This window comes from Chaetodon auriga, chromosome 9 (genome assembly GCF_051107435.1).
Source record: "Chaetodon auriga isolate fChaAug3 chromosome 9, fChaAug3.hap1, whole genome shotgun sequence".
NCBI lineage: Eukaryota > Metazoa > Chordata > Actinopteri > Chaetodontiformes > Chaetodontidae > Chaetodon > Chaetodon auriga.
This window is the reverse complement of record NC_135082.1, coordinates 13,716,307-13,732,772: the sequence shown is the minus strand read 5'-3', so window position 1 is coordinate 13,732,772 and position 16,466 is coordinate 13,716,307. Positions and strand designations below refer to the sequence as shown.

The 16,466-nt window shown below is 42.1% G+C and overlaps 2 protein-coding genes across 2 annotated transcripts in view; both read left to right on the top strand.

The window, feature by feature from the left end:
• The window catches only part of LOC143326084 (A disintegrin and metalloproteinase with thrombospondin motifs 2-like), a 110,151-nt gene extending 103,483 nt beyond the window's left edge, over window positions 1-6,668 (top strand). Inside the window, exon 23 of the mRNA XM_076739557.1 lies at window positions 2,957-6,668. Coding sequence (XP_076595672.1) covers window positions 2,957-5,574 — 2,618 coding nt within the window. The 3' untranslated portion in view covers window positions 5,575-6,668. The remainder of the gene's footprint in view (window positions 1-2,956) is intronic.
• A 6,289-nt stretch (window positions 6,669-12,957) lies between these two features.
• On the top strand, window positions 12,958-15,495 carry LOC143325844 (uncharacterized). Its single transcript, XM_076739185.1, has 2 exons — window positions 12,958-13,309; window positions 14,360-15,495. The coding sequence occupies exon 2, from the start codon at window positions 14,362-14,364 to the stop codon at window positions 15,145-15,147; it is 786 nt and encodes a 261-aa protein (XP_076595300.1). The 5' UTR covers window positions 12,958-13,309; window positions 14,360-14,361; the 3' UTR covers window positions 15,148-15,495.
• Window positions 15,496-16,466: the final 971 nt, after the last annotated feature.

Here is a 16,466-nt window from a genome sequence, read left to right as displayed (position 1 = left end):
AGTTGGTTCTCTCTTGCTCTGTCTCTCTCTCTCTCTCTATCTCTCTCTCTCTCTCTCCTTTGTGGAGCATTGTGTTGTAACCACTGGCCAGTCGAAAACTCAAAAGATCAACAAAAAATTTGGTGTGAAAAGGATTTTTCGAAGTGGCAAAGCGAACAGGCTTTCATCGGCACCTCCTGAGACGTGTCGAAGAGCGGTTCATGTGCGAGGGGCCCCCTCTGCATTCGGCGGCCATGTTTTGCGCGAGCTAGCTGCGTGTTGTCGTGGGTTACCACTCCTGAGATGCAGCTGCGCTTTTGTCTTTTTGTAGCGCACTGTCATTGTGGGGAGAAACAGGTGTGAAAATAAACAGAAAGGGTATATAAATATCTATACAGAAAAAAAGTTATAAAAAAAAATATGAAAGCTTTATTGTGAATGTGATCTTGTCACAATGAGGACATCTTTGCTAAAGTGCTCATCTGACATCCTGGTTCCATTCGGGGATGAGAATGGCGTCTCATTCTACGTTCCATTCTCAGATTGACAGGAACTCAGCACAGGGACAGGAAGTGACATCAGTAAACCTTTTGATTTTTTGGGAGGGAAGCGTGAGGTGAAGAATCTTGAAGTAAAGGCTAATTGAGAAAAAAGAAAAAAAAAAAAAACAGGGTAGTCTGACCGCTTGAGGTTGCTTCCCATTTCACCTCATCATCAGCCATCCTCTCTTTGACTGTTATACTAAAGTTCAATAAATGCAGCTTATTTGTGCTTGCAGACTTTAAACAAATACATCTATAAATATATTTGTATTTATATATACCTATAAATCTAAATCTATATGAGTAACAATAATATTAATAATGTTTTACCATGAATAAGCTGTAGCTTATTTGCCTAAAACCTTTGGACTGCTATTGATCGCTTAGATCCTTGACTGTTATGTGTATTTTTTTATTGATTTTACATGAATACAGATGAATATTTAATAAAGGTAAAGTGTTTCGGGGGGAAGGGGTTAGACCTATATTATGCAGGACTTGGTCAGTTAGTTGCCTCTCCATTCTCTCAGATGGATCAGTGGTTTACTGTCGCTTCTTGTTTTCTTTAAGGATAGGATCACGTTTTGTCATGCACATTTGCATCCATCACCTGTATGCATGTGTATACGTGTGAGTGTGAGTGTGTCAGTGCATCTGCGTGTGTGCGTGTACGGCAGGGGTGCATGTGTGTCTTGTGCGTAAGCTGAGATGAATGAGTAAACGAATGCGTGATTGGATGAGATATACTAGTTTTGTCAGTGCAAGTGCGTTTGCATTGTTGTGTTTGTGTGTGTGTGGGTGTGTGTGTGTTTGCATGTGTATGTTTGTAAGGGAACTTCATCATTCGGGCTTTTACACATCGCGATCAGATACAGAAATACCTCATAAATTTTGATTTGAGAGCGTCCGATGATCTCATTTTGTTTTGATGAACATTAACCACATGAACAATGCCTTATCTTGGATTGAATGTAATGGCATTTATCTGTGAAAGAGATGGCTTTACTCATTCAAAGTTTCACTCGGAATAGAGGCAGCTTCAAACCAACTTAACAAACTCACACCCGCCAACCATCAAACCTACCAAGGTGATGTTGGACCAATGTCCGACTACTGGGAAGGGTTTACAAAGGGCCTAGGGTATCGACACATATGGCATCTAGAAAAAAAAAAAAAAAAACACTTCAGACTTGTCATTGTATTGTGATCACATATTTCTGTTGTGACTATGTAGCGAGCTATCCAAGGTTTCCTTCTGCTGGAGTTGGACTGTATGAGACCAAGCCAGACCTAGCAGTGTGACTGTATATAACATTGGTGTTGACTGTATTTAATAATGTTCATGACTGTTATCTTCTTCTATAATATTCTATACTATGGGTAACTGTTTTGTGGCTTCACTGGCCTGCTGCGTGGGGCTGGCTAACGTTTGGCTAACGTTGAAGAAACATTCAGATGGACTACGTGCACTGCGTCTATATGCACTTTGATTTATCAGGGAAATTTTATTAATGTTTTGTAAATGTTTCATATGACACTTAATGTGCCATTCCAGTTTTTACATCATCATGGAAATTATGTATTTTATTTAAACTGCCCATATAATTTATGTACTTCATGTTTGTTTTTTTCAATCGATAATACAGATTGACTGGTTGATTTCCAAGTAATGAAGTGTTTTACCAAAGTGACTGTGAACTTGTAACTTTCGATACAGTTGAATTATTTTTCTTAAGAAAAGAATATATCTATATATTGAGCAGGGGGGGCGTACATCTCATTGTTTCAGTTACTGTCATTCTCAACAGCAAAGTTGTATCAATAAAAATGTTTTAAAAAGTGTGACATTTCTCTCACCGGGTATGTTCACTGGCCAGATTCTTTGTCAGAGAAAATGTGAAACATTGCCAGGAGAACACGGTTATTTTTACTGGTATGGTACAAAAAGGGTGCAAGTCAAGTCAATTTAGCAGCTGAAAAATAATGCACACCTGAAGCAAAGGCAACGCAAAACTACACAAGCAAGAGGAAGTCAAAATTAGATGTCAAATGTTTTAGATGAAAAAATCCGACCTGAAACATGGTTATCTTTACAACACAAGACTGGCGACCCTTCTTTTTCCATTTCAGTTCCTCTGGACTAATTTTATGACTGCTCTCATGTTTGGGTTTTTCTTCTCTTCCTTCCTGCATCCTCTGCTAATGGTCTGGCTTTACTACTGTACTCTGCACGGTGTGGAACCAACACACACACTCACACACATGTATGCATGTACCTTCTGTATTAATGAAGCACAAAGACCAATGCTAATGTAACATTTGCTCATTCTTTAAGATACAAAGACATACTATATCCCAGCAATTAGACACACACCTCCTCATGGTCTCTACCCATGGCTGCACCCAGTCTCAGCTCTCTGTTCTCTCCTTCACAGGCCAGCGTTGTCATGGCGACCGCTCAATGTTCTGTCGTATGGAGGTGCTGAAGCGCTACTGCTCTCTACCGGACTACCAGCGCATGTGCTGCAAGTCCTGCAGCAATGTCACCATCACAAAGCTTCTACCCAACTCAACCTCCAGATCCACCCCCATCACCTCCATCCAGCCCAGTGTAACAGCTCCTCCACCTACCAACACCATTAGCTCTGGCTTCACCACAATCCAACCCACCCAGGCTTCCGTCACCACCATTTCAACTTCTACCATCAATCCTTGGACCACCACTCATCCTCCTACCCTCACCCCTGCTGTTCCTCATTCCACCCCTTCCCCGCTAAATGCTACACAAATTATCACTGGTCCACCTGCCACCAGTGCTCCAGTCCTCCCCACTAGGTTTGCAATGGCAACCACAGCAGTTATTACAACTGCTCCCAGTGTCACTGCTCATCCCCTGCCTCTGCCTGCCCCAGACATAGACCAGAGCACAGATCCACAGTTACAGAGCACTACAAGCAGTCCAACGACATCTGGTATAATAACTACCACACACCTTCCAGCAACGACCAGTCCAACTATGACGAATCTAATTGAAAGCAGTACAAAAACAGACATGCCGCTAAAATCCAAGCCCAAGAAGAATATTCCGCCAAAGAAAAAACCCAAAAAGGTGATTCCACCAAAGATCAATCCAAAAAAGAATACTGCACTAAAAAATACCACAAGAAAAGATGTTCCACCAAAGCTCACTCCCAAAAAGAAAACAAGCACTACTACAAAAAAGAATAATCCAGGGAACAGCAGTCCCAAAGACAATACACCAGAAAAAACAACTCTGAAAAAGACGACTCCTGCAAACACTGCTCCCAAAAAGACTCCCCCGGGAAAGTCCATTCCCAAAAACACTACTGCAGTAAACATTACTCCCACAGAGACTACGTTGACAAACACTACACTCATGAAAACTACTCCCAAAAAAACTGTACCCAAAAAGACTACTCCAGGAAAGACCATTCTCAAAAAGACTATTCCAGCAAACATTTCTCCCAAAAAGACTACACCAGCAAGCACTTCTCCCAAAAAGACTACACCAGCAAGCACTACTCCCAAAAAGACTACTCCAGGAAACACTAATCCCAAAACAACTACGTTGGCAAACACTACTCCCAAAACAACTACGCCAGCAAACACTACTCCCAGAACAACTACACCAGCAAACACTGCTCCCAAAACAACTACACCAGCAAACACTGCTCCCAAAACAACTATGCCAGCAAACATTGCTCCCAAAACAACTACGCCGGCAAACACTGCTCCCAAAAAGACTACTCCAGCAAAGACTACTCCCAAAAAGATTACTCCAGCAATCACAACTCCTAAAAAGACTGCATCTGTAAAGACAACTCTTAAAAAGACTCCTCCAGTGAAGACTACTCCCAAAAAGACTACGCCAGTAAAAACTACTCCCAAAAAGACTACTCCAGCAATCATTACTCCTAAAAAGACTCCACCTGTAAAGACCACTCTTAAAAAGACTCCTCCAGTGAAGACTACTCCTGAGAAAAAGCCCAAACCTACACCCAAAAAGGTGGCTCCACCAAAGGCCAATCCCAAAAAGAACATTCAGCCAAACACAAAAGTTACAAAGCAAACGAAGCCCCCAAAGAAGCCAAAACAAGGGCCCAAAACTGCCACAAACTCTCAGGCCAAGGTTAGTCAGAATAAGGCCATAGCTAAAAAGACTCTGCCAAACAAGAAAACACTTAAAACAACATCTTCATATTTCACCACAGCTCCCACTCCACATGCAAGTCCAGAACAACTGAGAGACTACTTTTCCTCCACAATCTCATCCAGTGCTAGTGGACATGCGACAGCCTCAGACATGCCTTTCCCTGAGTCCAGAATCAATGTCACATATATCAGTAACAACACAGCAGCTACTGATGAAACTCCACCGCAGTATCATGATGCTTTAACCACAACACCCAGCACTTTTGATGATGTCGTAACACCAAGTGGAATCGTTCATTTAGAAGATGTCAGCATGCCCAGTGGAACCAGTCCATATAGTGATGTCACAGTGACCAACAGTGGTGATGTCACAGTAATCAGTGGGACCATTCTCAGTGGTGATGACATCACAGTGTCTTACAGCAACGTGGGAGTAATCAGTGACACCATGGTGATAGACGACGGCCTCACTGTGGTGATCCCGACCATCAACAGTGAGGATATGACAGACCTTGCTTCCTCACCCTGGTTGGACCTGTCTGAGTACATCCCTGTGAGCATCCCTGTTCCTACAACAACCTCAGACCCTGCCACAACCTTGCCTCCCCCTACCATCACTCCATCAACAGAAGAATTAGCCACCACGGCCATCACCACCTCTACTCTAAGACCTCAGCGAAGACCAGAGGAGAACAGTGAGAACAACTCCATCGACATCGTATATAACAGGATCATTGGTGTGGACAACGACATCTCCCAAAATTTGATCCCAAAGCGCAGGGTCAACCTCCGTGAGAAAACCAGGAACAAACGCATTCAGGAGCTTCTGGAGGAGAAGCGGAACTTTCTCCTCAGGATGAAGAGAGGCCACGCAGCATAATGGACCAAACCTTCACATTTCTCTTATAGAGATCAAAGTTTTTCTTTACAGACTTATGCAAGGCCTGTTTAAACCCCTCTGAACTGCCATGATGCTTTCTGTCAGGCCTTTACAAACAAAATGAAAGAACTAAAAACTCTCTGTCATATCACTATCATGACAATCAGGACTGTTGCAGAGAAAGAACATCATGGCCAAATGTTTGAACAGTTGCTTTGAATAAAGAAAAGCCCTGTAGAGTACAGGCTGGTGCAGATTTGAAGCAAATCGCTTCGCCTGTTTAAACACAATGATGAGAAACAGTGAAAAGTGGGCATCCAGCTTGACCAGCACTTTACAAAGCCAAGCTTTTATCTCCCAAACCACCCACCCAGGATTCAGTGATCATGTACATAAGGTATAATTTAGTTTGTAAAATGGTATTATCCTTACTGGTGCTTATGGAGCAACAAAATCCACCACCTGGAATCCAAATCTCAATTTCTATATTATATTACAGCCCAGGACTGCAGCTCATTTCCCCACAAACAGATTAATACTTCTCAGCTGCCAATAACAGCCACTGTAGGACAAGATGAAAATGTCAAGTGCACAGCACTCTGAATACTCTATACACCCTGCAAAAAGGAGTTGGTGGAGGCCTGAAAGCCTATATGGTAATACTATACAATCAGAAAGTTTCCTTTTGGTTTAATTGAATTGTGAAAGTTTACACTACTTGGATTTTGTTGGTCTTTCCAGAGTAAACATCTGTCTGACTGCATGGTGCCTCTCATCTCTCAGGAAGTGATACAGTATGGGAGACTGATGAGGGACATTGCCAAACACTTGGTGCTGATATATTGTGATGATATGTTTTGATATCTCATAAAGCTAAATAGAAAAACAAAAACAAAACAAAAAAAAAAAGTTTTTCTTTTTAATGATCGATCAAGTATGGTGCTTTTTTTTGTCAGTGTTGCTAAAAGCAATGTCCCTCGTGTTCATTTATGTACAAAAATATAGTAATGAAATAAACAAGCCTGTTTGTATTAACTGTATTGAAAGAGAAGCTTTGAGGGCCAGTTTATTTTATTTTGTAAAAGTTTTGCTATTGGTACATCTCTAACTTGCAGCAGCTGCAAAAGTACCTATGGATCTTTCTGTACGATATGTGTACATATGAAAAAGAACTTAATGTTTAATATTTATTAAAGTTTAAGTGCCTGTGGTATTTTGCAAACTATCAGTGTTGTGTGAGTTCTGTTCCAGGGACAATTATCATGCTGCCCTTCTTTATCTGTTTGACTGCAGCCTGTAGTTGTTATGTCACTCAGTCAATCCTGATTAACAGGAATGTGGGTCACAGCTACCGTGAGCCTCACTGCTGCATCAGTTTTAGGTTTAACCCAGTGATGTAAGACTTCATGGCACGACTCTATTTGAGTCAGTTCATCATCTAGATATCGATAGCGTGCTTATAAGCTTTTCTTCAATCTATATTTAGCTCCCAATTGCACAATAATGTGATTTCTGACACATAGGGGGAGACATAGAACTTGTGTTAGTGTTCACTGTATTCATGTTTGTGCTCATGTAAGCCTCACTTCACCTTTTTGTAATGGCTTTTCAGGTTCAGAGCATGACTGTCTTAGGTCTGTTTTATTTCCAAATATGAAGTCACTGATTGCCAAAATGCAGTCTTATACAATAAAGTTATGCTCAGTCTCTTAATTCCTGATGGATCAGCTCCAGCATGAGTCAGCATGACTTCACAAAACATGTGATATCAGTCGAGTTGTTCTGACCCATGGGATTCAAAATTTACCCCAGGAAATGAGTAGGAGTAGGAAATGAGTTTATTTCTCAGGGAATTTTAGCACACTGAGATCTAGATACTGTTTCTGAAAAACTATTGAGTAGCTACTGATTTTTTCAAATGTAATGTTTCTTCACTTTCAGCCAAAAAAGGATTCCATACAACTCTTTTGTGTTGGGGTGGCAAATAACCTTTGCAAATAAAAGACAAGCTGCGTGGCTAGGTATCCACGGGGTTAGCAGGAAAATATGCTTCTGATGTGGATGAACTGGCCCTTTAGCATGAGATGACCCAGCACAACACAAAATGTTCCAATAACCAAAAATACATGGCTTAGTGTGTAGTGTGTATGTTTTACATGTTCGGACCAAATCATATACAGGACAGCATTCTAGAGATGTTGTTTTTCTTTGTAATCAAATTTGCAAGATGTGTATTTCTGGAGAAATCTCATTAAAGGGGCTTTCTCTAAAGGCAAAACATATGCGTTCTTGCCAAGAATTAGATAGGATGATCAATACCACTCTCATGTGAAGCTACAGCTAGCAGCCAGCTAGCTTAGCATAGCATAAATGCTAAAAAAGAGGGGGGAAAGCTAGCCTGTGTGAAAACTAGTTAACTGCATTTCCTGTTTTATTTTGTAGTAACTCTGCTTTATATATTCACGTGTGTTTTACTTCCTGTCATTGTTCACTTTCCGGCCAGTTTGACTGATCACCTGTTCTCAATTATCCAATCAGTCCTCCCAGTACTTATAAGTTGTAAGTGTCCACCACCTGTTTGCCAGCTGGTCTTTGTTCTACCTGTAGACAAGCGTTCCAGATGTTATTTTTCCCACCGTTGTTTAGTTGTGTTTTATCTCTGCCTGCTGTTTGAATTTAGATATTGCCTGGCTGACTTCCTGTTTTGTCTATGAAATTTTGTTTGTTTGTAACATAAGGCTTATTTCACTCACCCTCTGAGAATGTTCAGACAATGTAGCCTCATGTTAGTTCTATGTCGAAAAAAACTCTTCTTTTAACATTTAGAGAACGTTGAGGGGAAACATTCAAGGAACCTTCCTGGACCATTCAACTAACCTCCTCAGAAAGTTCAGGGATCATAACAGTAAGGTTGGTTTTATGTCAGAAAAATTTGCATTTTAGCATTGTTCAATAAACGTTCCCACAACTAAAACTCAGTGTTCCCAGAACGTTTTTTGAAATAAGTTTTGCTGGGAAGCTCCACAATGGCCTATTCTTAGGAGCAGAAATAAGTTGCATTGCTCTCACTGTCTAGGCTCAGCATCAAGCATTGACTGTGTGAAAAATTTTACTCACTCCATTCAAACTCCAACTTACTGGCAGTAAAAAGCTTCTCTTTTCCCAAACATGCAACACTTTGAGAGAAAATCAAACATGAGGAACACAATTTCTTCAATTCCCTACATGTGAAAGATGAAATTTACCTTCAATTCTTTACATCTTTCATAAGTTTATCGTGTGTGTGTGTGTGTGTGTGTGTGTGTGTGTGTGTGTGTGTGTGTGTGTGTGCGTGCGTGTGCGTGTGTGTGTGTGTGTTTCTCTTTTTGGTTGTTTTCCAAGCTGGACACAACCGGCCTCTGAAAAGCTGTGTCTATCAATACCACTACACAGCATGACTGGCATCAGAATATTAGATTACTCATAAACTCTCATCAGGAATGCTGTGCAGCACATTAGGACTGCGTGGTCAACAACTGTCACTTTCCATTTTCTGCCAGGGAGAAAAACTTTGCAGTTGACACTAAACTTGGATACTAAAAGTTGTTAGTTTGGTAACACCTCATGGGGATCCTAACTAAACACATAAAAAGATACATTTCTGTGATCTGGAGTGTAAAAAAGGGAGGACTGTTTGTGCTGTAGGGGATAATTGTTGACATGTTTTGTCCTCTGCTTGTTAATTTATGCAGACTTTGCAAGTCTTTGATTGAAATGATGGATAAATGAAAAGGTCAGTCTGAAAGGTGTACATGGTTCAAAGCAAGTTCACAAAAACACACACGAAGACAAATATGCATAGGGTCTATTCTCAGTGTGATATGATTAGAAACAATCGTAATTAAAACACTGCAGATTCCCCTCATTCTCGCACAAGAGGTCAGTGAAAAGTGCAATAGCAGTTAACGCCTCACAGTCTGCTGCAATCTGCAATCTGTGCCACCATGGTGAAGCTCACAACCGTGATCACGATCAGTTTTGTTGAGACTGTCTCCGAGAAGCGTTGATCCACGAGTGTCATTGCATGCGCTGTCACTGCATCATACCATAACATGTTCCTCCACCTTGATTTCATTTTCTCCCCAAAATCTTTCAAAACAACTTCTTCTTGAGGAAACTTCTCCTTGGCCTTCAGAGAACGACCATATGACCACTTCTCGGTTTCCCTCTGGCAGATGGAGGCTCTGTGACAAAAATCAATAACAGGCTCAACAGTCAAAGCATTTCCATCAATCCATCCTTCAACTCAAAGTGTCCGCCTCTCTCTATGCCTGCACACTGAAGCTTTTATCAGCCATAACACATAAGTGCTTCCCCTTCCTTCTGTCTCTTGTCTGTCTGTCATGTTTGAGTTTGCAGCTCTGCAGGGCGTGGCTGACATGCTGGGTCCAGCCTCCTCTCCTCCTGAGCACAGCTCCTGTCTATCAAGTAATCAAGACTCACCTGTATATAACAGTATATAAGCACCGGTGCCTCACCAAGTGTTTGTCAGTTCGAGTACCTTTTCATCTATGTTTTGCCTGTCTGTTCCCTGACTTCCTGACTCTTGGGGTTTTTAGTTTTTTGGTTTTTTTTTGGTGCTCAGGTGCAGAATCCCCACCTGTCTCCGTCCATGCCTTGCCCGTCTACGTCTTCAGAAAGGATTGGATTCGACATCCCTCTGGTTTTCCTCCTCTGAGATCTCCGAGTTCTGTGATTCTTCTAGATTCATCTGTTTGCACATTCTCTGAAGATTCATTAAATCTATTAACTTTCTCTGGTCTCCTGTCCTCCCTGTCAGAGTGTGACATTTTGGGTCCTTTAAAATACCAAATCTTAACAAAAAGCATCCTCCTGTATCAATCTAATTATTTTGAGAACAAGAGGTTCAGGACAGAGAGAAGAGGCTCACTTGGCTGGAACTGTTCCACCTTCTTTTGGCTTTTTGTATAAGTATAAATATATGTTCCCCCTTAACTTGTAGTACTATGGAAATCCAACGCTGATGTTGTATGTCATCAGGACAAACTGCTCAAAATGATCACCACATGCTGTTTCGGGTTCAGAGCTCAGCTCACTGTCACACTGTGATGCCATCATTATTTATTATATATTCATCATTCACAATTATTTATTATTATTTGTTTTAAGTCTGTTTCTATGTTAAGTCAGTGCAGAGGATCCTCTCTGTTGAGTATTTTTTGACATTGTAAATCTGAGGCTTCATATCTATCTGTCTATCGATCTCTTCTATTTATCTATCTATAGATCTCTCTCTATATGTGTGTGTGTGTGTGTGTGTGTGTGTGTGTGTGTGTGTGTCTGCTGGATAGCTCAGTAGGTAAAATATATGACTTCACAGTGGCTAATTTTCTACACACACTATACACACACTGTCAGTTGGCTCTGCACTGGTGGTCAGCTGAAAGCCATCAAAAAGCAACTTGACCCATTTTTTGCCTGCTGATAAGACACTTATTTCCCTGTAAACACACAGAGGGCAACAAATGCAAACGCCATCACAGCTGGTGTTTGTTGTTTCTTTCATAAGTTTACATCCTGCCATGTTGTTTAGAACTTCAGCCTGGTGGTCTCATGTTGTGGCTGATGTTTGTCATTAGCAGAACGCACACTGATGAATGCAGTCAGTGTGGTGCCCAGGAGTCTGTCCAGAGTGCCATCGAACGACGCCATGTGCCTTTGTGTGCATGTGTGCGTGTGTGTGTGTGTGTGTGTGTGTGTGTGTGTGTGTGTGTGTGTGTTTCTGTCTGCGTGTGTCTTTGAGTCAAATTTAGTTTCTTGTGACTCGTCCATTAGAGATCCATAAAAAGCCTGGATTCTTTTTTTAGGCTGGATGCAAAGAAGATGTGACTCATCTGACTCATCAGAGGTCACACTAACCCGACACGGACACACAGACACAGACACACACACACACACACACACACACACACACACACACGCACACGCGCACGCGCGCACACACACACACACACACACATACATGCATGCAAACACTCCATATGACTGAAAGCCTTTCTCCCCAGACACAGGGGCAGCTTGTTGACTGAAGGGGCAGAAGACGGATGTTCCAGTGTGTAAATCCTCTGGTGAGCAGTCCTGTGATCCTACATGTTATATTCACCATGTAAATATTGATAATGAATGTGTCACATCATAAATATATTGAAATAGACATCTACATTTATACTTCTATTTGAAAAAGTTTCCCAGTTACTTTTCTGAAATGGTATTGAGTGTTGCTCCACAAACATCTTAACAAATGCTGTTGAATCTGCAAAAGCTCTAATTTACTGTATGTTTTCTGCAGAGATCATATTGGTTTGACAATTGTGCTTTTTTTTTTTTTTTTTACAACCCCATGACTGATTTCCCACAGTGGTCAGAACCCTGAATCTCACAAAATGTCAAACAGGTTCTGCCATGAGTGACAGAAAAATGAGCTTGTCAATATAAAGGAAGTCAATTCAGCTTTCAACAGTAATCAAAATCTGAGCATCTGAGCAACCACCTGCTGCCCCATCTTTACTGTCACTCTATGCTCTTAACAAGAGGACATCCGTTATGTTAATGTAACTGTAACTGACGTAATGTCTCTTACGTCTGCTCCAAATCTAAAACCAGACCCATTTTCAAATTTCCCACCTTAATACAAGCTGATTTTTTTTGGTTTGAATGTTAAATTCGCTTTATTGTTCAGTGCTTCGAAGTACGTCCCAGATATTCAGTCAGTGTGGGGCTTTGCTGATCACTAAAATGCCTTAATTTACATGAGCTGCAGTCTACTGGGACCCACCACAGCGTCTTCGTAATCATTTCAGTCGCCTACATAATGAAAAAACAGCCTGTGAAAGATCCAGCAGGTTCAAAGAGGTTTTAAAGCTATGATTCGTGACTGGAAAATCCATCCAACAGAGGAAGATTGCTGAGGCCTCCTCAGGTCAGCAGTCCTGCAATCTCAGCTGTGTGTTGTCCACGCACACACGCACTCACACACATAAGTAAACATGTGCAAGGCTGTCACATGTACGTCACATTTGATGCACATTACATGCTTCACACAGCAGAAGTCAAACATGTTTACAACAGCTCTGCAATATGTAGATTTCTTGTCCCAAAGCATCATTTATTTTGGTAGATTTCCCAAAATTACAGGGGTGACTGTGTTCACTTAGAGTCATTTTCAGAAATAGCATGTCTTGAAAAAAAAAAAAAAGAAAACGGAGCAAAAATAAACCTCCACCTCCTTTCCTGTCTCAGTTTTTCTCTTTTATTTTCCTCTCTCTCATCACCCCACTTTCTCTATCCATTTCTCAGTCCTCTCTCTCTCTTCCCTCTTTCTCTGCCTCTGTTTTTCTCTCTCCATCAATACAGTCGGCCAATGACAGTGCCGGGGCGAGGAAATGGATGGTGTGTCTATTTTTAGAACCAGGGAAGGAGGGCAAACCAAAAGTAAGCTAGGGAGAGAGAGGGAGGAGGGAGGAGGGATGTGAGGAGGAGATAAATCTGCATTCTACCACTGTCTCTGGTCAGAGTCAGTAGGAGCCACAGAGCGCACTCAAGGAGAAGCAGCATCACTGGCTGGAGACACAGCATCCTAAATTAAAAAGCTGCAAAAAGGCTGCAGCTAGATATCTGAGCTTACAACAGCAGAGAAAAGACGGGGCAAAAACAACTGGACTCGACAAAGACAAAGGTGAGTGGGGAGTCAAATTGTGCAGAAAAAACCTTACATAATTACTGAAAATGCATGAGGTGAAAGCACACAGGGTGCCTATTCTGTGCTTCAGCCCAGAGCTGCTGCTGTGGAACCATTTTTGGCCGCTGTATACTGAAGGTGTGGTCTAAATTTAGCAATGGTTACACCTTGGAAGAAACTGGGAGAGGCTGGCATTTTGGTTTAGCTCGTACTATTTTTGGCATGGTGGTCCAGATGAAAATACGTTGTGGGCTACACGCAGGGTTATAACAATATGGGGTTTCTTAAGAAAATATAAGCTGACACATTCTGTGGCTCTACATGGCTGAGGTGGCATTTAAAATAGGCATCTATTTATGTTGCCTCTTGCTGCTCCTTGCTGGGATTGTTTGTATTTTGGGCTGTTTGCACTGCCACTCCAAAGTAAGCAAGGTATAGTATCTGAAATGAGGGAGAGGAGAGTCAGGAGAAGGAGAGGAAGGCTCATATGTGAATTATATTTGATTGATACAGTCAGGGGCAAAAATAGACGGTTGTGTTTTGAAAGGCTGCACGTTACTAACAGCTGTTTATCAGGTGAACAATGTCCCTTATGTGCAACAGGAAAATAAGGTCTTGGGAAAAACACATTCGTCACATGAGGTATTTGCATAAAGGGTTGAAAACAAACAGTATGCTTCAAGATATGTGTTATCCGCTGCTGGAGACTCGGTACAATGCCTGACTACAATATGTTGTTACCTCCTAAATCATAGGCTATCAGTAATAAGACGTGGTGATATTAACTGCTTCTTAATAAAGCAGAACACCTGGTCAAATGACATCATCATTTCAGTCAATCATGGTCCACTGCTGTTAGCACATCCAGTTACTGTACTTATATCTGCTTTTGCAAGAAAAACCTCAAAATATACAGTGAATTTAGAACAAAACTGAGGACAAATCAGCAGAAAATGGCTTTCCTGAGGCTTTTATACACTGTTCACGGACATTTTTGACAGATTTTGGCTGTAAACATGACTTCCTCCCTCCTTGCCTTTCTCTCAGCCATGCGGCCACGGTCCAGACTGCTGTCCAAGAGAAGGCTCCTGCTGCCCACAATCAGAGAGGGCACAGAGGAGACTGTGAGGGATTTGAATGAGGCTAACACACTCCACATCGCTGACCACGGCCAGGCTGTCTCCTCAGAGGACTACCTCCTCTCCATCTGCCACCTGGCCCACCCCACCTTCCCCAGCAGGGACACTTCACCCTGCAACATCCACACACGGCAGCTGGACACTGTGCACCAGAGGATGCAGCTGTCACGGCTCAGTGGGACTCCATCAGACACCTTTGAATTCAGCTCCACAGAGGCACATGCCAACAGCATGCAGCAGGGAGAGGAGAAAGAACTGGATGGTGAGCTCAACTTTGGCAACTCTGACCCACTGGAGTATCTATATGGACACCAGAACAACCTCTCTGGAGGTGTGAGGAGGGCATTTGCTGAAGGAAGGTTTATAAGGCAACACGGGAGCATCTGGGAGGGCCAGGCTCGCCCCAGAGCTCACAGCATCCCCCGTGCTTCAAGTCCTGACCTCCCACGCCAACGCAAGAGCAGCTGCCCTGAGTTACACACCAGCGCTGACACTTCTATTCCAAACTCCCCAAAACACAGCTTGACCAGGTTAGGGGCCAGGAGAGGGGGGGCAGCAGATACAGGAGCAGAGGGGCAGAAAGAGAATCCCACTGTCAAACAATCCCTCATCTCCCAGTGGATCTCTGACTGCAGGTTGGCGTGGAGGGAGGCGCGTGTGCGAGCCTGCATGCTGCCCACCATTGCTGAGATATAGGGTGCAAATGGACAGACATTGTGACAGGAGACATTCCTCAATAAAGTATCCTAATCTTTTTCTGTCAGTGCATGAGACATTGACTTAGGACATATGTAGATGTGTATTAAGATGATATATGTAAGGGATATGATTAAATACACATTTAAAAACACGCAGAGGCAGAATTGCCACGATTGTCCATCTGTAATGTAATATCAATGTCCTTACTTACTACCTATGCTTGATGTATGCTGGTGATCATACAAAATCATAGAAAATAGACAAATCTGCAAAATCTTTTTTTACCTTCCAGTGTTTTGTGAACTACGTATGAATCAATTAAACATCCTTTTGATACTCTCAACCAAACCACCTCATTTTTCTTCCTGCCATGATCTGTGTTTTCTTGCATGTGCAAATCCTTGGAAAATGAACTCCACTCTGCTGGTGCCAGGCGCTGGAGTTTCTATGGTAACTGTCGTGGGATCCTGCTCTGGTAAAAACAAGTGTGGAGAAACACAGGCTGAGCGAAGATGACAGCGCTGCATCGAAACATGCATGACTGCAGGTCATCTGTTGCTGCGGTGGTGCGACTGCATCGCCCCCATGTCACAATCAAAAAGCAGCAATTATATGATAATGAGGAGATGTGAGCAGGTTCAGCAGGAGATACTTGAAATAACACAAAGCAAGCCTTGGATGTAGTTTTGAATGTAAACACTAGGGGGCGGGCTTATGTCATGCACAAATGTCAATTTGTCCAAATTAGCATAAAAGAATATTCCTTTGGGTATCAAGTCATGCAACTCAATTTGGTTTTATTTCACCAGGTTTTGATATAGCTGCCTCTGAGATGCGGTAAATACCTCAATAAAATGTAATGTGATCAATTTTTGTTTGTTGAAAGACTGAAAAACTCAACAGCAGTGTGTCTCTCCACAGATAATATCCATCCTCCATACACTGTCTACAGTTCAAACTGGAGCTACATGTCTTTTTTACAGTCCCTTTGAGAACAGTTGACAGCCTGTTCTGAGGATCATCCAGAGTAGCAGGGACACTGTTTCTGGAAAGCGATGCTGCCGTTGTTGCTGTTTCAAATACATTTTTTCTTTTCTATGAGCACTGTAAACAAAATGTCATTTTCACCACCATTGTACTGGGTGGTGGCAGAGATCTTAGAGACACAGATACCATCAAGGCTAAGAGAACTAACTCCATAATTCAACACCAGCACAGTAAGTGGTAAATTCAATACCACATAATACTTCCAAAAAAGCTGGGATGCTGCATACAAGGTATATAAAAACAGAATGCAAACATTTGCCAAGAAACTG